General features: G+C 35.7%; 1 protein-coding gene across 2 annotated transcripts; it reads left to right on the top strand.

Annotated features, from left to right (window-relative positions):
• On the top strand, positions 1-23,283 carry TMEM33 (transmembrane protein 33). 2 transcript variants are annotated; one of them, XM_059923085.1, is made up of 8 exons: positions 1-127; positions 296-363; positions 3,793-3,887; positions 4,412-4,599; positions 7,867-7,934; positions 8,895-9,028; positions 13,565-13,648; positions 17,776-23,283. In XM_059923085.1, the coding sequence occupies exons 2-8, from the start codon at positions 319-321 to the stop codon at positions 17,903-17,905; spliced, it is 744 nt and encodes a 247-aa protein (XP_059779068.1). In that variant the 5' UTR covers positions 1-127; positions 296-318; the 3' UTR covers positions 17,906-23,283. The 2 variants fall into 2 exon arrangements, with proteins under 2 accessions (XP_059779068.1, XP_059779067.1); XM_059923084.1 differs by having other exon boundaries at positions 1-363.
• The last annotated feature ends 1,130 nt before the right edge of the window (positions 23,284-24,413 follow it).

Genomic DNA, 24,413 nt, shown 5'->3' with positions numbered 1-24,413 from the left:
CACTTCCGGGTTCGGCAATAAGCTGGAGCCGGCGGCCTTAGCTCGGCCCTTTGGGCCTTCTTCCGAAGCTCCGCCTTCGCTCCGCTCTTTCTAGAAACCCAGCTTTGCTCTTGGTGGTGTCGGACAGGTATTTCCCGGCCGCTGCGGGTACCCGCGGGACAGTCCGTTGCACTGAAGCGGCGAGTCCTTTGCTCTGTGGAGGCTCGGAAACTCCCGCCGGGAGCAGGAAAGCCAGTTCCCGGTGTCGCGGCCCCGGCGCTGACCTTCCTTCGCTCTTTTCCCTTTCCGATTGCAGCGTCCCAGACGCGTGAGATCCCCATGGCGGATACGGCCCCGAACGGCCCCCAAGGGGCGGGCGCAGTGGTAAGTGAGCGGGCAGGGCCGTGTGGCTTGATTTGCAAGTTAGGAAGGAGCAGGAAGTGTTGGGAGTCGGGTCCGAGGCGTTCCAGAGGCTCCTTGCTCTCAGGACTGGGATTACTGGTACGGGTGGGGGTGGGGAGAGGGCCGACCGTGAGCGAAGACGTTAGAGGGAGCTACAGGTTTCTGTTTCTGAAGCGACAACAGGCCGGCCTGGAGCAGGTGGCCCTCACCTGCATGCCCGCCTGTATGCCGCGGAGATTAGGCCTTCTTGCTTCTTCCCACCCCTCGGTCCCTGTCCTGTGTCCTAAGGTTGAAGATGCCACCTGAGATCGAGGCGTGACACACGCCTTGTTCCGCACACGCGTGTTGGCCCAGAACCGTTCTGCCCGTTTTTAAGCCGAAAGAGGGGAGCGGTCGTTTTCTTTTCCTTTCGTCGTTTTACGAAGAGAAATGTTATTATGCTTTTGTAACTTTTTTGTTTTTAAGATGAAGATCTGCTGCTTACTAGTTTCTTGTACCAGAAGCATAATTGTCCTCTGCTTTTAAACACTAAGTATGTGAACTGAGCCGAGTGACGTTTTTCTTTTCAAACATTTGCAACGTCTCTTTATATGCACACTTTCTTTTTTTTTTCCCTTAATTTTGCTGAACCATTTGAGAGTTGCTTACATCATGATCATTAACCCATGAGTACTTCAGTATTCTTCTACATGACCACAGTGCAGTTATCACAGCAATTTTTGCAGTTAAATTTGGGAAATTTAACGTTGATAATGTTATCAACCTAATACACAATTTATATTCCGATTTCCTCAGTTGTCCTTTAGAGCTGCTTCCTCCTTATCCAGACTCAATCAGAAAGTGTGCATTGCGTTTCCTGGCCTTTGGTCCCTTTTAGTCTGGAACAGTTCCCTTGTCCTTCTCCCATTTTTGTCTTTGGAGAGTCGAGACCTGTTGTTTTGCAGAACGCTTCTCAAATTGGAGTTGTCTGATTCCCTCCCCCCCTCCCCCTACAGATGACTAGATTCAGGTTAAACATTTTGGTAGGAATATTAAATAAGTGATATTCCGTTCTTTTCAGGGCATTATATATATCAGGAAACATTTTATGTTGATTTATCTCATCATTGGAGATAAGTTTGATCATTTGGTGAAGGTGGTGTCCACCAGATTCTCTATTGTAAAGATAACTTGTTTCCCTTTGTAAATAAAAAGTGTTCTATGTCATGATACTTTAAGATTGTGTGAATAATTTTTCACCTCAATAGTTTTTTCACCCAAAGATGCATTATATTTTTTGCCTGAATTATTTGTAGCATAGTCAGTTCACTTTTTTTTTTTAAATAAATTTATTTATTTATTTTTAGCTGTGTTGGGTCTTCGTTTCTGTGCGAGGGCTTTCTCTAGTTGTGGCAAGCGGGGGCCACTCTTCATCGCGGTGCGCGGGCCTCTCACTATCGCGGCCTCTCTTGTTGCGGAGCACAGGCTCCAGACGCGCAGGCTCAGTAGTTGTGGCTCACGGGCCTAGTTGCTCCGCGGCATGTGGGATCTTCCCAGACCAGGGCTCGAACCCGTGTCCCCTGCATTGGCAGGCAGATTCTCAACCACTGCGCCATCAGGGAAGCCTAGTTCACTCTTAAAATGTAAACCAATACGCTTTTTTAAACCTTTTTTTACTTGTGTAGTAAAATGCACATGCATAAAAGTGTACAAGATGAAATGCACAGTTCAGTGATTTATCACCAAATGAACATCGTAAACAAATAGGTTTTAAAGAAATGTTCTAAAATTAAATTTCAAACTATCATGTAGAGTCTGAATATTTGTAGAGAAACTGAGCACTGTAAGCTGGATTCATGCTTCCGCTTGACTTACTGGTGATCATTTCAATTTAGAAAAGTAACAGTAGTAGAATTGGGTAGAATGAAGTGGAGGCATATGTCTGAAATTACCTGCATGCTGTTAGAAAGCATGCAATAAAATTAAAAGCATCCTTGAATTTCAAAAGATACTTGCATTTTTCCCCAAAGCTTTTTTTATATCTTCTTTCAAATGATAAGTTAGATTGCTTTGAGCAGTGTTTTAGACTCCAGGATAAGACCTATTAGTGAGATTTGAAATCCTTTTTATGGAAACACTGTTTATAAAACATTAAATAGAATACAAAATACCAAAATTTATCACACATAGTAAAGATAAATATTGTTTTTGTGAGGTTTTTGTTTATTTTATATACTCACATGTGTCTGTATTGGGTCTTGACGTAAAAATTGTTTGTGTAGGTTCTATCAAAAAATATAAAAGCCACTTTAGAATTTGAATACACAATACAGTTTGAATGAGAAAACCGATTTTAAGTTATTGCACTCGTGATAATGGACACATCTGTTGGCAAAATGAAGTAAAAGAAAAGATAGAATGAGGAAAAAGTGGAGAAGAAAGTGATATATGGAAGTTTAATCCAGGGAAATCCACAGAAACCAGGCTAAGACTTGTCAGGGAGCTTCAAGAGGATGAAGAAAGTCATAAAATCGGAGGTGTGAATAATGGCACAATGTCAGGCGCCATTAACACCTGACAGCCATATTTTGAGCGCCTACAGTATGCCAGGCCTTTGTGTGTACGTTGGCAAATCATCCTGAGGCTAAGTGACTATTACCATGGTTTTACATTTCTCCTTTGTAAGGTTGATTTAGTCCAAACTGGCTTTGTGTGATGCCTTTTTACTCAGACCTGAGACTTGCCTGTTTGAATTTGAGATTTTTTTCTAAGAATAGGCATTATGGTTCTCTTGAGAGCAATTAGTTCTTATTTAATGTTCTTTTAAAGTAGGTGAAGCCAGTATTACAAGTGTTGAAGGAATACCGACAATTGTAGTTAAACTTTTCTTGCCTAATTAGTCTTTTTTTTTTAAATGTCAACTGGTATTTTTCTATTTAAGTACTTCCTATGCTTTCCATATCAAAACTATAAGGAGGGGACTTCCCTGGTGGCGCAGTGGTTAAGAATCCGCCTGCCAGTGCAGGAGACACAAGTTCAAGCCCTGGTCCGTGAAGATCCCACATGCTGCGGAGCAACTAAGCCTGTGCACCACAGCTACTGAGCCTGTGCTCTAGACCCCGTGAGCCACAACTACTGAGCCCAAGTGCCACAACTACTGACGCCCGCGCGCCTAGAGCCCATGCTTTGCAGCAAAGAAGCCACCGCAAACAAACTTATTAAAAAAAAAAAAAAACTATAGGGAGTTTGGCTTTGTTACTGAACATAGACATGAAACAGTTGCCCTAAGAGTTTACACTTAATGATCTTAAAAAAACAATTGCTACAGGGGCATTGAGACATTTTGAATAGGAAGAAAACTACATAATATTCATCCTTAAAAACATAATTTGCAAGCTTAATTTACTACAGTATTTTTCTTTTTATATTCAGCAATTCTTGATGGCCAATAAACTGGACACGGCAATGTGGCTTTCTCGCTTGTTCACAGTTTACTGCTCTGCTTTGTTTGTTCTGCCTCTTCTTGGGTATGTATTATACATGTTTCTGCCTTTGGTATTCACTTGTTCACTTTTTCTGGAATACCTTTTAGGTGTCACACTTGTTAAACTGCAAGGGGTTCAGGGACAAATAAAACAGGTCTCATCCTTAAGGCACTAATATTCTAGTAATACCAACTGGAGGTATATTTTATATCATGTGTTTTGTGAAAAGTAACATCACATTGAAAATTGAGAGAAAATGGTTGTGGGGATGAGATAAGTTCATGTTTTTTTGCATTTTTGATTGTTAAAAGGAAGAATGACTGCTTTATAAAATTCAGTTGTGTATTGTACATCAACTATGCTTCAATAGAAATAAATAAATAAAAATTCAGTGGGGTATATATATAAAGTGATGCTTCTAAAAAGGTATAGTAGGGTCAAGCAATTTTTTTTTCTATTGACAAGTAATAGATTTAGGTATTGTGCAATTATGATGCAATTCACAAAGGAGGAAGAGACAAGGTAGTTGTTTACCTCATGATAACCTCTCTCCTGGTAATTTGCAGGTTGCATGAAGCAGCAAGCTTTTACCAACGTGCTTTGCTGGCAAATGCTCTGACTAGTGCTCTGAGGCTGCACCAAAGATTACCACACTTCCAGTTAAGCAGAGCATTCCTGGCCCAGGCTTTGTTAGAGGACAGCTGCCACTACCTGTTGTATTCACTCATCTTTGTCAATTCCTACCCTGTTACAAGTATCCTTTTGTACCTTTTTGACAGTGAAATTGCCTACTGAGTGTATAGGAGATCTCTTCTTATTATTTTTTGCTGCAGGAAGAATTCAGCAATGAGGGTGTTCCATGAAGCCTGGGTTGGTTGGTTTGTTGGCGCTTCATTTGCATGAAGATACATTAAGTGTAAGAATTTCTGACTCTGAAATGTGAAGTCCAAATTTTGAAGAGCTGATTGGGAATTTTAAACTTTGTATCTTTGATCTTGCCTCTTGTAAGCGTCTTTATTAGCAATGGATATTTTAAAATTCAGATTCAAAGCACAAGCCTATGGAGGACTTATTTTAATATATGTTTCCTTCATTTAATTCACACATTCTTTGGGAAAATGCCCAGATGCCTTGCCTTAAGAAAAGAGAAATCCTCAGCTCTTTCTTTCAACTCCCAGTGAGCTAGAAACAAATGGAAATTAATCAAGAAATAACTTACTTAAGCTGAGAATGGGATAATTAATCAATAAAATAAATAGAAATTAGTATTTGCTACGGATAGAGTAGAATATAAGGACACATGGATACTCTCTGGAGCCAGTGAGAATTAAATAACTCATTTGGAATTTGTATGTTTATACATTTCAAAAATATGTTGTGGAATAAAAGTAGGTATTCTTAAAAAGGAGGGGAAGGGATTCTGCAGTTTGGTGTGTTTGGGAAGCAATAGGTTAAACATTGTTGAATAGATTTCTTTACTGTAGGACCTTTGATATGGTAGTGTGCATTGTGAGACCTAAGAGTTATCAGTGTTCCCTAAACTTAATCATTTTAATCGGTTGTCCACCCCCCACCCCTGCCCCCCCCCCATGAATCATCCCTCAGGGAGGTATTCTGTACTTTCAGAAGTACTGTTCTTAAGTGTTCTTGAATATTTATGATACAACTGTACATAATGGAAAGCACAATAAAATATATCTCTAACACTAAATATTACCTATTTAGATAATATTTTCTATGTTCATGAAGTATCAAATTTTAAATAGATTGTTTATAAGTTTTAAGGAAAAGAGAATAGGAGGAAAGTGACATTTTTTTGAGCACCTATTTTGCCAGTATATACAGACTTGGCATACTTAATTCTTGCAACACTCTGAAAAAAATTATGGTGAGCATTATATTATTGATAAGGCTACTGAGGCTCAAAGAGTTTAAAGTAATTTGGTGGCATCACATTGGCAAGTGAGTAGTAATGTAGGTAAAACTCACTAGGTAATTGTTGTACTACAACTGTAAATGATAAGCACATTTGTTTGGCATATCATCGGGTTGACCTGCTTTTGTCAGCCACATTCATTGAGGTCCTTTATAATCACCAATATTAAAATTCTTGCTTTTCTGAGATATAATGGGAAATGATATAGAGGTTCATATTTCTGCCCTTACTAGCTTAAAATTTCTTTGAAAAGAAAAACAAATGATAGAAGCTTTGTTTTCTAGATAATTAATGTAGAGCAAATTGAATACATCAATACTGACCTCTGGGACAGTTTTATTGAGTGAATCCTGAGACGGTGCCAAATGACTCATGACAGTGAAGACAACCTCTCTGCCTTTTCTATCCAATTAGTTATTTGCTAGGCCATCTCTAGGGAATGTTGGAGATTAAGGATTTAATGTTCTTTAAATTCTTACAGGGAGGGGAGGGGGGAGTATGCAGTGGGAATAACATAAACTATTAATTGGCAAGAAATACTAATCTGATTGCTAAAGTAGTTGGGTATTACGTTAATAAAGGTGATCCCAAAGTCATGTTCTGATCTTTGCTCTTAGAAAGGTGTTGTATTGTCCTTTTTCTATTGTACACTTTTCACCCCTTGTGTTTTCTAAATAGTTTAAACGTAACAGTGAATGCTAAGGTTATGAATCTCTTATCAAGGATTTGTGAACTATAGAATGTTAGAGGTGTAAGACTCATTAGAAATCCCTAGGTTTGATCGCTGCAAATTTATATGACAGAAGATGGAACTTGGCCTTGGGAAATGAAGTCAGTGTCAGAGCCAAGAGTGAAACCCAGATATCTTGACTCTGAATTAAGGATTCTGTTAAAAGTGTAAAACTGTATGTGTGTGTGTGTGTGTGTGTATATGATCTCTACTCAGGAAATTGGCATTTTACTTAATTTTTATGAGTGGCACAGAAGAATTAGGATATTAATCAGAGAACATTTATATTAGAGAGTTAGGATTCTTGTAATACTTGGCTACAGGTCAGTGTTTTACTAGCCACCTGGAACTTAGGAACCTTTGGGTCTTAAATGATGAGTTATGGTTATAATGAATTTGATACTCAGGTTATGCTGTAGTGGTCATTTCCCTCACACCAAGCTTTCATTTGGTGTAGAAAAATATAATGGTTTATTTCTTAGAAATTGCTACTATTTTTAGGACAAGTATTTTTAGCCCTTCATAATTAACTGTCTATATCATTTCATGGAAATAACTTGGACAAGTGGGGTTTTTTTGTTATCAACCTAGCAGAAATTGTTGTAAAGTCTTTTGAGCAATTTCCATTTTTCAAAAAGCTGAATGAAAATGGTAAGTTTTATCTATGACATAAAGCCAAACAGTGAAACTCAAGTATAAGGATTCTTTGCTCATGTCTGTAATTAAACTGATGAGACTCTCAATTGATTATATACAAAACCAAATATACACTGTCTTTTTTATTTGTACAGATTGAGAACACATTAACTGTAAAAGCTTGATTGGAACAATGTCTCAAAATAATGGGGTCCTTGTAGGAAAGAAAGAATTAAAGATCTTTAGTTGAGGAAAATTTGAGAACTACTCTTTAAACCATTACTCTATACTCTTTCCTAAGCCACTGAGTTGATGAAAGCAGTACAGAAGACTATTTTGGTATTTGAAGGCTAAGTTATTCTGTCCAGGATGGCCATTGTAGGGTTAAAAGCTGTATTACTTAACGCTTTGAGATGGCCTAGATTTCAACTTAATTTAGCCAATGTTTGCAATATTTTATCCATTAGGAATAGGTGAAAAAGCTTTTTTCACTGTTTTCTTCATAAAAAGAACTACGAGGTTTAAGAAATGAAGGTTGACTTTCTTCTTTACAGATTAAAAAAACCTTCATTTTATGAAGTGTATCAGTAGACCAGAAACCATCACTGAACTCATTTTAGCAGATGCCATTTTAGATCTGTATATTTGAACATAATACATAGCCTGTTTTGCAAAGTGCTTGATGAATTTTTAATGTTTTCCTTAATTATTTTCTTCAGTGAGTATTTTCCCAGTCTTGTTATTTTCTTTACTTCATGCTGCCACATACACGAAAAAGGTCCTCGATGTAAGTAAAACTGTCCTGGCTTTGTTTTTTGTTTTTGACTCCTGGATTTACAGATAGTTGACACAAATTTGAGTTTTAAGACATTTGGGCATTTGTCACAAAAAGGTCCTGTATTCCGTACAAACTTGCTCTAAATTCGTGATTTGGAAGTTTTGGTATTTTTTACTGTTTAAGTTTCAATAAAATAGTACATTTTGTAGATAAGGGGTTGTATTTAAGTTTACCCCCCAGTTCCTGGAGTAATTTCTGAAGTTTGAAATAGATGTTTTTATTAAAAAAAAAATCATGTCTTTTTGATTTGATAAGTTGTCAGAGATCTCTGTTCTGTCAGTAATTTTAACATACCACGTGTGTAGAGTGTACCAAATTTCTTTTACACTGATGTTCAGAACTGCTACTTTCCTAAAATTTTTTCTTATTACTGGGTTGGAACATTAAGCTTAATAACTTCAGTGTGCCAGGCAGATTGACTGCATATGCACTGAAATTTGAATTAAAATATCCAAAATTTTGCCTTGTGTTGGCCTCCTTATTTATCCCTGTAGTTCTCGGATCACAGCAGTAATTGGACTCTGTAATTTCTACCTTTAATCGACGAAGGAGTCACAGATACTTTAACTGTATTTCTGGGTAGCCAGGGTTTGTTATGGTTGGAGAGAAATAACCACTACTTTTCTTGAAATAATCTAATCTTTCTTAAGGAAGATAAAGTGTCTATGAATGAAAAGGACTTTTATTGAAGTTGTTTCTCTATTTAACTCTACAAATATAGAAAACACAATAAAGCAGGAAAATACATTAACTTTTGTCCCTAAATAATTTGTAAATTTTTATATCATCCTTTTCAAATAATTGTCTTTTGGTTGTATTGTGTATTGGATATGCAATTTATCTAAAGAAAGAAAATAATTGATCGAAAATGCTTTTGTTATTTCTAATGTTTGTTTTCTTATGTTTTAGGCAAAGGGTTCAAATAGTTTACCTCTGCTGAGGTCTCTCTTGGATAAATTAAGCACTAATCAACAGAATATTCTGAAATTCATTGCTTGTAATGAAATATTCTTGATGCCTGCTACAGTTTTTATGCTTTTTAGGTAAGAATAAAAATATATTTATTTTAGGAGGCTGGTGTTTAAGAGAACATAATAAATGTGTCAACTCAAATTTTATCCTGCTTACATCTGTTGAAGTACATACTGAGATTCAGAGCTTAGATGGATCTTAGCAATCATCTTTTCACATGATAGTAGAGAACCTGAGAGTATAGTAAACTCCTGTAGTTTACTATGGTAAACCTAGGCATTTGTCTTCTTTATTATTCCTTGTGATTTATCATTTAACATTTTGAAAGTTAATTTCAGAATAACTATTTTGAAAGAATCTTAGGAAGGCTAGTTTAGTCCATTCTAACATTATTGAGATGATTTGTCCCATACTAGAGAAAAATCTGAAAAATTAAAGTCTGGTATTGTTAGTTGCTTACTGCCACCTCCATATTTTGTTTGTATGTTAATTATAGAAGGAATGCATGAATAAAGAAAGCCTTCCTTTTAAAAATAGAACATCAGGATAGTATTGACCTCTCTATCTATATTCTTGCATTTAAGTTTTAAAACCACATTTCTGCCCAGATTATTGCTTTTTCAATTTTCAGTTTCTCAAGTAATAGGACATTACAAATAAAAGCTAAAATACCATTTGACTGTGAAGCCTAGTTGCATTCTGTCCTCTCCTTCCCAGAGCTAAGGAGTTTGATACGTGTACATGTATGTAGTTCTTTTAAAGTACTTACACAGATGGATAGAAAATATATATTATTATTTTATGGGTGCGGGGCTTTGTTTAGTTTTTTGGGGTTTTTTTTATAAATTTATTTTATTTTTGGCTGCATTGGGTCTTCATTGTTGCACGTGGGCTTTCTCTAGTTGAGGCGAGCAGGAGCTACTCTCCGTTGCGGTGTGCTGGCTTCTCATTGTGGTGGCTTCTTTTGTTGCGGAGCATGGGCTCTAGGCGTGCAGGCTTCAGTAGTTGCAGCGCACGGGCTCCGTAGTTGTGGCTCGTGGGCTCTAGAGTGCAGGCTCAGTAGTTGTGGCACACAGGCTTAGTTGCTCCGTGGCATGTGGGATCTTCCCGGACCAGGGCTCAAACCCGTGTCCCCTGCATTGGCAGGCAGATTCTTAAGCACTGCGCCACCTGGGAAGTCCTTTTGTTTAGTTTTTATTTTACATCAAAAGCATCAATTGTCTGCATCTTGCTTTTTTCGTTCATACAGTATGTTTTCGTGACCTATTTATATGACATTCATATTTCTGGTTTGTTTCATTTAATGGCTGTATAGTGTTCCATCATATTATGCTACATTTTATTACCCATTCCCCTGTTGATGGCCATTTGTTTCCAAATTTTTACTTTTCCAAATGTTGATGCAGTAAACATTTTTTTACCTGTCTGCTTATACTTTTGTGTGAGTCTGTACTTTTGCTGAGTCTAAGCTAGATGCATTTTATATTTAATAGACCATACCAAATTGTCCTCTAATAGGTCTGTATTACCTGTTTTCCATAATCTCATTAATTTGTAACAAACTTGTTTTTGTCTATGAAATACTTCATTTTAATGTTCATTACCTTGGTTAACTAGTAAGGTTTTTATATACCTGACAGTTACTCCTTTCTTCAGCAGTCTTTCTTTAAGCTGGTAATAGAGTTTTCTAGATTTCCTCATAAATGCATCTGTACCATTCTTATAAATAATATCTTCCTCTGAAAACTCCAGGATCACCACATGTTGCTTAAGTTGTGGGGTTCCAAACTAGATAATATAATCTAAATAGGGTCCTGGAATGATACAATGGGAAGACTTCTTATTGGGTGTTTGGGAGCTAGATTCTGGTTGATTTGACCACTAACTTAGCCTTCTGGGCCTTGATTTTCTACACTTAAAAAATTAGTAGTAGTTGAAATACGTAATTGCCAAAAATCCTTCTAGTTGTAACGTACCATGAATGTTAGGTATAGAATTTGATGCAACTCTATTTGTCGATTATTCCACTCTGAAATTTTCACCCTAGAAGTTAGTTCATCTCTTTTTTGTGATCCTGATCATACACTTAAACATTTTAATTGGTAAAAGGAACCTTTTGCCCTCTTACTTTCTTGCTCATTTTTCTGTTTCTTGGGTCATCTGGTCTTGAGTCACACGAGGTTCTGTGATTTGTTTCATGTACCTGGGTGAAAGTTAAAATGTAGCTACCAAAACTAACTCTTTATGTGGAGGTAATTGGTGACTATATCTGAAACCTCCAGATTCTGGTTAATAAACAAAATAATTTGTTCTCCTTTTAGGTAAGCTTAAGAGAATTATAATGAAATGCTGAGATGCCAGGCACACTTAAACAAAAACCTCATTTTGGGGACTTCCCTGGTGGCGCAGTGGTTAAGACTCCGCCTGCCAATGCAGGGGACACAGGTTTGATCCCTGGTCTGGGAAGATCCCACGTGCCGCGGAGCAACTAAGCCCGTGCGCCACAACTACTGAGCCTGCACTCTAGAGCCCGTGAGCCACAACGAAGAGTAGCCCCCGCTTGCCGCAACTAGAGAAAGCCCATGCGCAGCAGTGAAGACCCAACACAGCCCCCAGCCCCGAAAAAAAGCCTCATTTTTGGAACTGTAGTAAATTTTTTGTTGGAGCACCAAGTTTTGACTATATTGGTATATTAAGTCAATTGTGCTACTTAATCTTTTATTTAAACACTTATATACAAGTTGATTTTAATTTTTAAGATTGTAAAGGAAATGAGAATTTACCAAAAATATTTAAATAGGGGAATCACTTTGTTATTCTAAAAAATTAAAATTAAGTAATAAAGTTTTATTCAATCCCTAATAAGAAAAGCTATTAATGTTTCAAGTGTGTCACTTGACCACAACACAAACTGTAAAATTAAAAACAATTTTAAGTCATTATTCCTTAAATGCTACGTTTCATGGTAGAAGCACAGTCTGATATTAGAAGGCTTTATTAAGTTAAACTTGTAGCTGTAATGCATAAAGCTCTGTACTTAAAAGTGAACATTCTATGAATTTTCTTATACATGTAGTGTATGAGTTTATCTTACATATACACACACACATGTGCAAAGACAAGTAAAAGGATGATCGTTGTAGTTTTATTCATTAGTAGAGAGCCTGTTACCTAATAGTACATGCATAAGGTGGAATATTTGAAGCTGTGAAAAGAATGAGGTAATTTATGTGTTGTGATAGGGGATGATCTCCAAGATATAATAAGTTTAAAAGTGGTTGAGAACTGTGTAGGGTATTCCCCATTTATATTTTGGGGTGTGTGTGTTTAAAGACATGTATATTTCTTTCTGCCTCAGTTTCTTCATCTTTAAAATCAGAGTGATAATACCACTTCCCTCCTAGAGTTAAATGGTTCAGTGCATTACAAAATGAGCACTGTATGTTAGTCATTATATACACTTGTTTATGTAAATTTCTGGAAGGATGTATTAGAGACTGCTATGACTTTGAGGAAGAAACTAACTTGGCTGATGGAAAATTTGTTTTTCATTGAATATTCTTTTCTACTTACATTTTCTGTAATATGTGAATTTCTCAATTTAAAGAGTTAAAGTTTTATGTGATTTATTGGGGAAGGTGGATATAACATTTAATTATAAGTTTGTAATCGTGTAAATTTTTATTATGACAGTAATATCACAAAGTTTAGGGAAAAAAAGGCTAAAAAAGGGACTTCCCTGGTGGTCCAGTGGTTGGGACTCCACGCTTCCACTGCAGGGGCCCAGGTTTGATCCCTGGTTGGGGAACTAAGAATCCGCAAGCCGCACAGTGTGGCCAAAAAAAAAAAGGGGGGTTGGGGGTGAGGGGTGGGACTAAAAAAATTTAACCTAAAAAACAAACCATATTTAGCATCTTAATGCATTTATTCCCCCAAAAAGTTTTAAAATATAGTTGTAGTAATATGTATAGCTTTATATTCTGCTTTCTTCAGAGTTACTGTGTAGTTTTCATAGTCAAGATTTTAAGTAGTTGCATACCAAGTCCGTCAAACATATGATTTACTTAGCCCTGCTACCTAACTATCCATGTTAGTTTGTTGCTCCATTTTATCTGTAGTTATTTTAGTGAATATCTTAAGATAGTTTTTCCTAGGAAAGTATTCCAGACTTAGAATTTCATAAACATATATATGACTCTTGAGGTATTGTCATTGTTTTTTAAACCAAGAAAAATAAATAGTGTAGGCTATGTAAATTTACTAGTGACCCTGTGTGGTTTTATTAGTTTTCTTATTTGCTTATATAAAATAAATTACTTTTCATTTTAAATATCTTATAAAGTTTTAAAACATTATTATCAATTATTAGTAGTAATTGTTGAAGCATTTATTTAATATTTGCTGATTTATTTAAAAGCTTTTAAAAATTTTAAAAAAGTAATACCTACATGAATACATGAATAACTTGGATTTAGATATGATAGATATTACTGTGACCATTTGATGAATGAAGACACACATTCTCCGATTAAATTGCCTTTAAATTTTGAGAGTATACATATGAATTGATGATGTGTATTTATTGCCCTTGTATTTGTTTATTTCAGTGGTCAAGGAAGTTTGCTCCAGCCTTTTATATACTATAGATTCCTTACTCTTCGATACTCCTCTCGAAGAAATCCGTATTGTCGGTAAGCTGGTGATTAGTTTAAACCTGTTTTATTTATTAAGAGTATTGTGAAATACAGTATTTGTAACTTTTAAGAGTTGTTTAACTTTTATGTTAGAATTTAGAAGCAAGCAGTGTTTTTGTGAATTTAAGTTCTAGGCCTTAGAACTACCTAGGATTGATGAGGAGGTGGTTGTACTTCTTTTCAGACACTAAGACTAGACTTTTCTCGACCACTTCTAAAACAGTGCTAAAGCTTAAGGAGTTTTAAAATGTGTAGGACATAAGTCCCACTCTCAAGGCACTTTCCTAGTTGAAGAAACAAAAACACATGTCAGATAATAAGAAAGGAAGCAGTAGTTTAGGATATGGTATTCACGTATCAATCTATGATGAATTGTGATGTTTATTCTACTATATCAGTACTATAGTCCACAACAGGGGAGAGATCACTGAGCCAGAAGAGAGAAGAGCCCAGGAAAGTTTCACAAAATAGAGATTTTAATTTGTTCTAGAAGGATTAAAGCCTTTGAATAGACAGAATAAGGAAAAGCATTTTAGGTGGGAAAACAGAACAAGTTCAGAGGCAAGAAGATAAAAGCAGAGTTTAAGGGGCATTGAGTAGACCTGTTTGACTATAAGGGAAATTTGAATGGTGAGTGGTTGGAGCAAAGATTTAAAAGGTATATTGGAGCCATATCATAAAACTTCTTGAGTTTCAGGGTAAGAAGGATAGCCTTGTGCAGAATTGTTTGGAGTGGAAAAATGAAGAAGCAGAGAAATATTTTAGTAAATTATCATAATATTGAGGAACAGAGGCTTAAATTAATGTACAATAAATTATGCCTTCTGATCTCAAAAATTAGAAGAAAACAAAAATGAATAGCTGTTTTTTTTTTTCTTTTTTTTTAATTTTTTTATTTATTTATTTTGGCGGGCTTTTCATCGTGGTGGCTTCTTTTGCAGAGCACGGGCTGCTCTAGGCGCGCGGGCTCAGTAGTTGTGGCTCACAGGCTCTAGAGCACATGCTCAGTAGTTGTGGCGCACGGGCTTACTTGCTCTGTGGCATGTGGGATCTTCCCAGACCAGGGCTCAAATCCATGTCCCCTGCATTGGCAGGCGGATTCTTAACCACTGTGCCACCAGGGAGGTCCCTGAATAGCTGTTTTTAATAGCTTCTTAAATATGTTACTCAGATACTAATGTTAACATAGTTTTTGTTTTCACGTTTAAAATAAATTCATCATGTAATAGAATTCAGCCAGAAATTCAGTGAGTGTGTTAGCATGATCTCTATTATATTTTCACAAGCAAAGTAAAAACTGAGTTTGAATGCTGGTCCATCATTTGCCAAGCTTATGACTTCAGGCGAGTTACTTAAATTTTAATTTCTTCACTGACAGAGAGAAAAACCTCCTTCTGGAGGTGAAATGAAGTAGTGTTTTTAAAAGTGCTTAGATTCTATTAGGTTCTTAATAAATAGTTTATTTTTCTTTTTTTATGCTTCTGATTCTCCTTTGAAGGGGTTTTTATGCTCTCACAGACAATGTCTTTTTCACAGTACTTCCTAAAATAGAGCTTATTTTCTTTAGACATAGGTTCTTAATGAGTTCCTAGTCAAAGATAAGCCTTTAATTTTACTTGATTCCATGAGTTTTTCCCTTTTTCTTTCTGGTTCTTGTATTCATTTTAGACATTATATTCTGGTTCCCTACCCTGGCATCCAGTTTTCATCAGTAGATTTGTTTTTCTCTGCTTCTTTATTTCCTCTTCTTCTCTGCTTCTGTTTTCTCCACATATCCTTAAATCATATCATCACCTATAAAAATGTAGAAGTGTTCAGCGGAATAGAAAAGAAAGGATAGCAGTGCTATAAGATAACACAAATATGTGCTAATAAACATCTCGCATTAGCACACGTTTTAATCAAAACAGTGGAAAGGTAATGGAAAATATTTGGGCTTATAAATATTGATAAGCAGGATATAAAACTACATTTTCTACACTATACTTTTTTTTATTAAGGGTTATGAGACAGTCTATATAGCCAGTTTGTACCATGTTCACTTATCACGACATTTATTCTCAAGTTAGTGGTATGAGTCCTTTGTTCATATCGAGTGTAGATTGTGCAGAGCTGTGCTAATAGAGCAGCCACTAGCCACATTTGACCATTTAAATTTAAATTAATTAAAATTTATAAAATTTAAAACTCAGTTCCTGAGTCAACACTAACCATATTGTTAAGCGCTCAGAAGCCATGCATGGCTGATGGCCGCTGCATGGGACAAACAGATAGACATTTTCATCACCACTGAAAGTGCTGTTGTTTATGCCGGGGATAGAACCATGAATACGAGAATGAGGCATGCCTCATCGGTAACCTGAAGGGGTTTAACTAGAGTGTTTTCAGGATGCCCTCTAACTTGATTCGTTAGCCTCATTTATTCCGAAGACAGTGATTGTGTGTTGATGATAACAAGTTTAATGTGGGATTGAAATACCTGCTTTCTAGGGACTTAGAGCTGAGTGAATTAGATAGCTACATAAGTCAGTGTGATGATGAAGGTGCTGTGACGGCACAGAGTGCCGAGGGAGACAGATGAGAGTTCACGGAGGAGGTGGTGATAGACAGCCAGGCCTTCTGAAGTCTGAGCTCTGGCATGTGGTGCCTGAATGCGCTTGGCATGCCGGTAGTTGTCACTTGAGTTGAGGAAGTATATAGGGAAGTAGTGAAGATCTGTGCCCAGAAAGGGAGACAGGAACTAGATCATGTGGAAGGGTTTGGACTTTATCCTAAGGTAGGAAGAGCATTTGAAGTTTGTAATGTGGAGGGGTTGAGAACACGATAAGGTCTGATTTAGAAATACTGTTCCAGAAGATGGATTTCAGGCTCACCAAAAGGACAAAAAGACCAATTTGGAAACTGTTAGAGAAGTCCAGAGCCTGAACTAATTCAGTGGTAAAAAAAGGGATAAATTTGTAAGCTATTTAGGAGGGTTGGAACTTGGGGCTTAGGGAAGAAGAATAAGATAAAGAAGACCTCCAGGTGTCTGGCCTGGGAACCTTGGAGAGTCATGAGTAATGCGGCTGTCACAAAGATAGGGGATACAAGAGGAAGGGCAGGTTTTTAGATAAATGTGCATCTTTCCAAATTTTCTTCCTGTTTTTGTGTGAGAGTGTATTACATCCTTTTAAAAAACAGATTATTGCCTTCTCCTAACCATAAAAATAACACAGAGCATACAAGAAGGTAGAAGTTGTGTCTTTATGTAGGATGAGTCAGCACATAAAAATTATGAACAGCCAAAATTATCCTTGATGATTCTTTAAAGCACTTATAAATTACAGTACAGTATACATGATTTTGTGTCTACTAACCTGTACAATATGTGTGATGTGTGTGTGATTACAGTATGTAATAAAGAGTACTTCATAGGCAAGTGGCACAGTTAAGGCAAAGTCGTGATCCACAACCAGCCTGGGCTCAAAACAGGCAGCGTAACGTGGGCATCATGGCAGAGAGTGGTAGGAGATGAAGCAGGAAATTCAACTGAGACAAGATTGCAGAAGGCATGGGATGTTGAGGAGGTGGGATTTAGTCTGAAGGCAAACAAGAGCTTATTTGATCAATGGAATGATCCAGTTGGGAGGTAACATTTATTGAGCATCTTCTGTGTTGTCTCATTTAAACTCCACTATGACTCCAATAAGTACATAGCCCCATTTTTCAGATGAGGAAAACTCTAAGAGGCAGTATGTTCTTTTAAGGAAATAGTAGGTAGGATTGCTCATATTATATAATTTTCACTTTCTTGGTCTCTTTTTTAGAACTAGTTGAATTTGCCTAAGTCAAACGTGAAAATTATGTGACTCAACTGTAAAGAAGATACAGATAATCCCTAATCTCAGCCCTCAGAGAGAGCCATTTATTAAATGCTTTTGTTGAATGATTTTTTTTCCCCAAAAAAGGAAACAGGTGTTGATTTGGGGAATTTTACTTTGTATGTTCCCTACAGTGCATCCTGGTTACTTCTTTTACTTCTTCAAATTCTTTAATGGCTGTGGGGAAGTCCTTCATTAGCATTTGCTCTTGCCTTACGTTGCTTTTTCATTGGGTTCCTGAAAGAAAACTATTTTATGTTGCAGGACGTTGTTTAATGAACTGAGGATTGTTGTTGAACATCTAATAATGAAACCTGCTTGCCCACTGTTTGTGAGAAGACTTTGTCTCCAGAGCATTGCCTTTATAAGCAGACTGGCACCAACAGTTGCATAGTTTAACATCCAGCTAAGTTATATATAATATAAATAAGCATTGTTAGCTGCTGGTACTTCTGCTACGGATGGTTAATTCCAGGTGTAAAACTGACCTCAATGCAATTTACGTAATTTACATAAATGCATCTCAAAAGAAAAATGATCATTTTCCTGGCATGTTAAATCAAGCCTTTTAAACACTTTCTGAGAAACTTTATTGTAATGTATTGTTAATAGTTAGGGAAGTTTGAATCTTGTGATAAATGTATCAAAAATTCTTTAGATGCTGCTGTGCCTTTATCATGAAGTACATTTATTTCTCTGGTAAAAATAGCTCTAAAATTTGTTTTCATCTCATCTAATTGGTAACCTGAATTTATATCTGGCATGAGTTCATTATAGTAACATTAACATGTAAATTCAGTATATTTTGAGACAGTATTCTTTTGCCATTCAGTAATTTTGGCTGATGATTTTAACAAAAACACTTCCCACTGTATTTAATTTCAAATTGCTTTTAAATTGATTTTGTGCTGCTTTGTTAGGACAGATTTATTTTGGATATACTGTTATAATAGGAATTCTATATGTATCTTATACTATGACCTTCCAAAATTTTATTTTCATAATTACTTCTGTGGCTTTGAATATTTTTTTTTTTAAAGGCCCAACTGAAAGCTTGTTAACCAATTGGGTAAATATTTGTGGTCACCTAAGCGTTTTACATCAGAGAGCAATACAGTAGTCGGACACTTTTCCTTTCACAGACCCATTGAGTAACATTTCTCAAATAGGAAATCCTTCTTTTAGAAATGTGGGCACATAGGTTTTAGTATTACTGTAATTTATACAATTATTTAGATCAGATTCTTGACTGCCAGTTTTCTCGGTTTCTTAGGCTTGATTTTCATAGACAGTTGCAGCAATTCAGATGCCTTTTGAAAGGAATGTAACTGAAGATTGAACGTGTGACTAAACTTTGTATCTGTTCTGAAATAACGAAGATTATACATACTTACCCATCAAATCTGACTTAAAAGTTTAAATAGAAAGGTTTATAGGAAAGGTTATTGCCTGGGAATGGAGCCAGGGGAGGAGTTGTGGGGGGAATAGTGTGCGTTTCGGTGGTGTAACGCACAGCTGCATTTGGGGGGATTGGATGTATTATGCAACTGTGATTTGAGTTGTATAATATGTTAAATGTGTTCGTTGAGCTTCCATTAACTCCTTTTTAAAATTCATTCTGATCTTTATTGTTGCATGATTGGAAATGTTCAAAACCTTGCAAAATGTAAATACAGAGTAATTAACGGTTTTTTTGTGACCAGTTTTCTTCTATGTGCATGTAACTTGGATTTCTCCAGTATACTCAGTGACTTACCAGTAACATCAGTTTTCTTTTTATTCAACTTTTTGATCTATAGAAATGTGATACCTACTTGATAGCTCAACTGTCACCAGCTATTTTTGTAATTTTGTAATATTTATCTACTAAGTTAGAGAAGCCTGTTAATATACAGTTGATTGTAGGGGTGGGGCAGTCTCACTATCACTATGTATCACTATCTGATGGTTTTAAAAACTAAATTTTCTAGAGCAATAAAGTAATTATAAGGTTAAGTAAACAATATATTATTGATTTCTAATGACGTTTTTAAAAATTTGAATTGTATCAAATTTTGGCAGCTGAAGGCATACTTTTAAGTTACTAGGTGTTTTTGTTTGCTTTTACAATTTTTTTAAATCTTGAGATAATTTTAGATTTGTAGAAGAGTTGTAAAAAATAGTAAAGAGAGTTCCTATATACCCTTTACTCAGCTTCTCCTTGTGTTAACAGCTTCCATAACTATACAACATTTATCACAACTGAGAAATTAACCCTGGAACAATGCTATTAACTATTAAGGTACAGAACTTATTCACATTTCACCAGTTTTTCCATTTATTAATTTTCTTTTTGTGTGCTCTGTTTCTACCATGATGTTTCTTTGAATGATCTATAAGTATGCCTCTGTTTTTAGTTTTTCCTCTTTACGTTGAAAATTACTATTGGTCAAAAGGATTTTCCTAAAGGAAATAATTCATGTTTAACAACAAGAATTTAACATTAATACTATTACAATTTAAAACCCTCTGTGCTTCAAAAGTCAGTGCTTTTATCACATAATGGAGTTATATTTCTGATATGCTCATGTTCTTTAAAGGAAGGCTTGATTTATAAAGAAAATACTCCTAAACTCATGAAAAAATAAATCTTAAAATTTGAGCATTACTAGATGTTTAGTTAGCATGAACATGTAGTTAGGAATTTTGCAGTATGAATACATACAACTAGCTAATTTGACATCTGAAATTATAGGGTAACTTGCATATCTATCAAATTAAAATTAAGGAAATAGAGTATATAGAATGAATGTACTAGGAGAAACTATAGCTGCATAGCTGAATTTATTTTTACTTACAGGTTTAAAAAAAAGTTGATTTAACATCCAGAATATCTAATTCTTTAGGAAGTGGTATAGTGATGCTGTTCTTCTAGCACTTTTAGATATTAAACCTTCTTGGACAGGTGGAACAAAATCTACTTTATTTCTAACAAAGATTCTATATTCCATTTGTATACTTGACTCCTCATGAATTTTAACTATTTAACATCAGTCTAAAGAGAAATTTCATAAATAACAATTTGTATTTAAATTTTCTTGGGGTAAAATTCACGAAGGTAGATGCTCCTAGAAGAAGTAAGCAAGAAAGAAAGCTAACCTTTTTTAAAAAAAAATTGAATTTAGTTATTTGGGAACCTCCCTTATGGGGAAAATCAAGGCATGCTTAACATTAAACCAGAAGTTGTGAAGGATTTATGGTCTGTTGTATAACTAAGAATTGTAAAGCTATCAGAATACTTCTTTTCCTCCTAAAAATCAGGATCAAAAATCAGTCTAGGTTTGTGAGTTTAGGACATGAATATTATTCATCCTAAAAAGGAAAATAGGTGTGTATATAATGCTGCGAGCAGAACTGAGAGTTATTGCTTTCTTTAAGTTTGAGATAAGTATGAAATTAATTTTGAGGGATTGTGGTAAAGATCCTTATCTAATGCTAAGGAATCTGTTTTAATTAATATAGTTCTGAAGCTCCCATCCACCCATCTACCCAAATCCCCTTTTGATCTGCTAGCCTCATTGCTGTCACCCAAATTGAGACTGATTTTTATTCTGTAATGAAAACGTCAAGGGAGAAAGTAACCACAGTTATGTTTATGAGCAGTAGGTGGCACTCTTTCCTCAAGTAGTCCTCAGCTGTTTTACGTGCCATGTTGGAAGGTTAAATGCCACTAAATCCTGAGTCAGCATAAAACTAAGGACCTGAATTCCATGACTCTTTAATATGTAATTATTCAATATTCAGTAAATATTTAGTAAGCATTTACTATGAGTACATTTTTAAAATATTGAAATGTTCAAAAGCTGGAAGAAGTACCCTGTTAATATCTGCTTTCTAGGTAAATAATAGAATAGGCCACAATTATTGGTGTTATTCAGATCATGATCTCTCTGCTGTTTTTGTTTTTGTTTTCATAAGTGCCTAAATTACCTAAACACATCAATTATAAAATTGCTCTTTCTCCTTCATTTCAGGTATATAGAAAAATGGTACTTAAAATTTGTTCATGTTCATTTTGTAGGTGTACAAGGTGTAACTAGTTCCATCTCTTAAATTTTAGACTTTTCACAATAATACAAAAGCATATTGAAATTTTTGGATATTAGGAATGGTACCTAGATTTGTAAATTCAGTTTGAGTTGCAGAGACAACTGTTGTTAGTTTCACTTATCATCTCGTTGGAATTTCTCTAGAGTTAAGAGAATTCTACAGTGGATATATGATAGTGTAGCTCAACAGATAATATACCAAAGGCATATATGTTTTATAAATCCGGGAGTTATTTCCAGAGATTGTTGCAATGAGCAGGCCTGTTACAATATTCTGGGTGGAAAGTTGTGATTGGATCTGATATTAAGGATAAGAAAGGAGCTGCTAAAAGTTTGGGAGGCTTCCTGGTAGTAATTATTCTATGATATGTTTATCTTCAGAGGTGGTATTCGGGAGGGTTCTTAGAAAGGAACACATCCCTGTGTGAGGGATTAACTGTAGAGTAGTCTCTCTCCTGTTGTGCAGTGCAAATAGGAAAACTGACCTGCACTGAATTTGAGTTGATGTGACAAGAGGTAAAGTACAGTATTTTTTTAGTCTAAAACAGATTCTTTTTCTTAGAAAATGATAGAGAAAAATTATTATTAGGTATCTTTGCTGGAATCTAAAAATTAGCTCACATTCCAGAAGAAGGAAAGGCCCAAGAATCATTTCACTTTTTCCATCATAGTTTTCCGGAGCTACTTTTTTGATATGCTCAGTACTTTTAAACTAACCATTTTTTTTTCTTGGTTCATGACAGTTTAGTTCCAACCTAGACTATTTTCTTTTGTAACTTTAAGACAAATGCTTTTGATATGAATTTTTGCTTGCGTATGTATCTGTAAGTTGAGACCAGATGGGCAAAGTCTTGGGCAGATAACATTTGTGATGTGTATATATTGGAACAAATGTAAAAGGGTCACAAGGATTAGAAAGAGAGTCATAAAAAACTGCTTGATATATAAATGCATTACTTCTGGTGCTCTATATAATGGGATATATTGAACTAAAAAATTTGTATACACAGTATGTCAGCATTTCTTAGTAACTTCTTTTGAATCCATTTTTAATATCTAATATTATACAGGTTGGGGAGTTACATACTCTTCAGGCCAATACTATCCAGACTGTATAAATTTATAAAATAAATTGAAAAATTCATCATTCCCCTGTATTCAAGATCAAAGCACATAAATGCTAATGTAGGGCTCAGAGGGGACATAATATTGCTCCTGAATATTTGAGAAAATGTGAACTCCTTTCAAGAAAATCTAATAAACATAATAATCCTAGCCTGCTGACACTAAGGAAAAAGGACCTCATTCACTCTTTCTTTTATGCAGTGATTTACTGGTCCCTACTGATTCTCAAATTGAATCACCGTACTAAATTATCTGTGCTGGTACCTGTGAAAGTAAGCCCTGGGATCCATATTTGTTTTGTGTTCTGCTTAAATCAGCAAGAATGATAAATTTGATGGTGTGAAATTGGAAGTGTCAAGGGCTTTATTTGGTGATTGAGCAAAATAATGTCTCCACTTGTAATTTATTGTGACCCTTCTTCACTGTATGTGCTTTGTATATCTAATATTTATTTCAATACAAATTAAATTGTTGTTCCCTCATCTGTATTGTTATACCTAAGATTTTATTGATGTAAAAATCAAATTGCATAATAAAAAAAAATTTTCTCTGGATTAAAGCTGATTTAAAAATGTTATGTTGCAAAAAAACATTTACAATTAGAATTTAGCTTTCCATTGCTCTTCCTTGCCTTATTGTTAGAATAAGGTGAATTTGAACTTCTTTTTTTGTCTTCAGCTCATCACAAACAATAGAACTGGTGTAATTTTGTGATCTAGTATGAGACTGGAAAAAACAAATGTGGTCTAAGGTGAAACCGGAAAGAAAAGAAAAATTATAGTGCATCTCTCAGCTGTTCGCTTGCTTGCTCTCCTGTACTTCTTTGTCTAGTGAAATTTACAGCCTAGTGTATGAATTATTTGTAACCCTAAAATGATTCACAATATACAGTATATTCAGAGTCATAAATCAACGCAGGATAACATAGAGGAATATGTTTCCCTTCCAGATGTTTAGAGTTGGCAGATATTTTATGTGGCAGTTTTAATAACTGGTACTAAGCAAAACACTGAACAAGCGAGTTAAATCCTTGTCCACTTAGAGATTATAGTCTAAGAGGCATTATGGAAATCAGTTGTATAAAGGCAATTTTGAGAGGTGAATAAATATTGAATTCGTAAATGAGTTGTCCGTGTAAGGGGAAAAGTGTTTGATAGCTCAATAAATTGAGTGTTAGGAGAATTGATTTCCTAAAGATTCAGTGGTATAGGCTCTTAGGAACATGTACATTGTTAATTCATAATGCTCTTTCCCTGAGCATATGGGAATATTTGAAGCTGTTTAAGAAATAATTCTGAGCTTTGGGGAAGGAAAGGTCATCTCATTCCCCAAGCCTGGTTGAATGGAGTGACTCCTCAAAGAAGTGGTCAGCCATTGCTTATCAGGGAAGGAGAGGGAAAGCAGAAACAAAGGGGGAGCAGTCAGGAAACAATCGTGCAGCTGTGGGGCAGGGTCCTGGTTCCTCCTTAAGGAATATAACAGTACCTTTGAGTTCTGTAGGAACTATGGCCCCCACTTGGGTGGAGAATGGTAACTTAAGGCTGAGCACAAGATTCCTTGAACACGGCTCTGTTACCTCACCATAGACCAATCAGAAGAAAGTGCACAGGGGAAGTCAGATCCCTCTTCCCCAAATGATTCTCCCTTTAAAAACTTTAATGGTCGGGCTTCCCTGGTGGTGCAGTGGTT

Source organism: Balaenoptera ricei, chromosome 5, assembly GCF_028023285.1.
Source record: "Balaenoptera ricei isolate mBalRic1 chromosome 5, mBalRic1.hap2, whole genome shotgun sequence".
In the NCBI taxonomy this organism is placed as follows: domain Eukaryota; kingdom Metazoa; phylum Chordata; class Mammalia; order Artiodactyla; family Balaenopteridae; genus Balaenoptera; species Balaenoptera ricei.
Note: the sequence above shows the minus strand (reverse complement) of the source record. Positions and strands in the feature narration are given on the sequence as shown.

Coding starts and splice junctions, on each gene's coding strand:
- TMEM33 (XM_059923085.1), top strand. CDS start 319: ATGGCGGATACGGCCCCGAACGGCCCCCAAGGGGCGGGCGCAGTG. Junction 364..3,792: donor CCCAAGGGGCGGGCGCAGTG/GTAAGTGAGCGG, acceptor TTTTATATTCAG/CAATTCTTGATGGCCAATAA. Junction 7,935..8,894: donor ACACGAAAAAGGTCCTCGAT/GTAAGTAAAACT, acceptor CTTATGTTTTAG/GCAAAGGGTTCAAATAGTTT.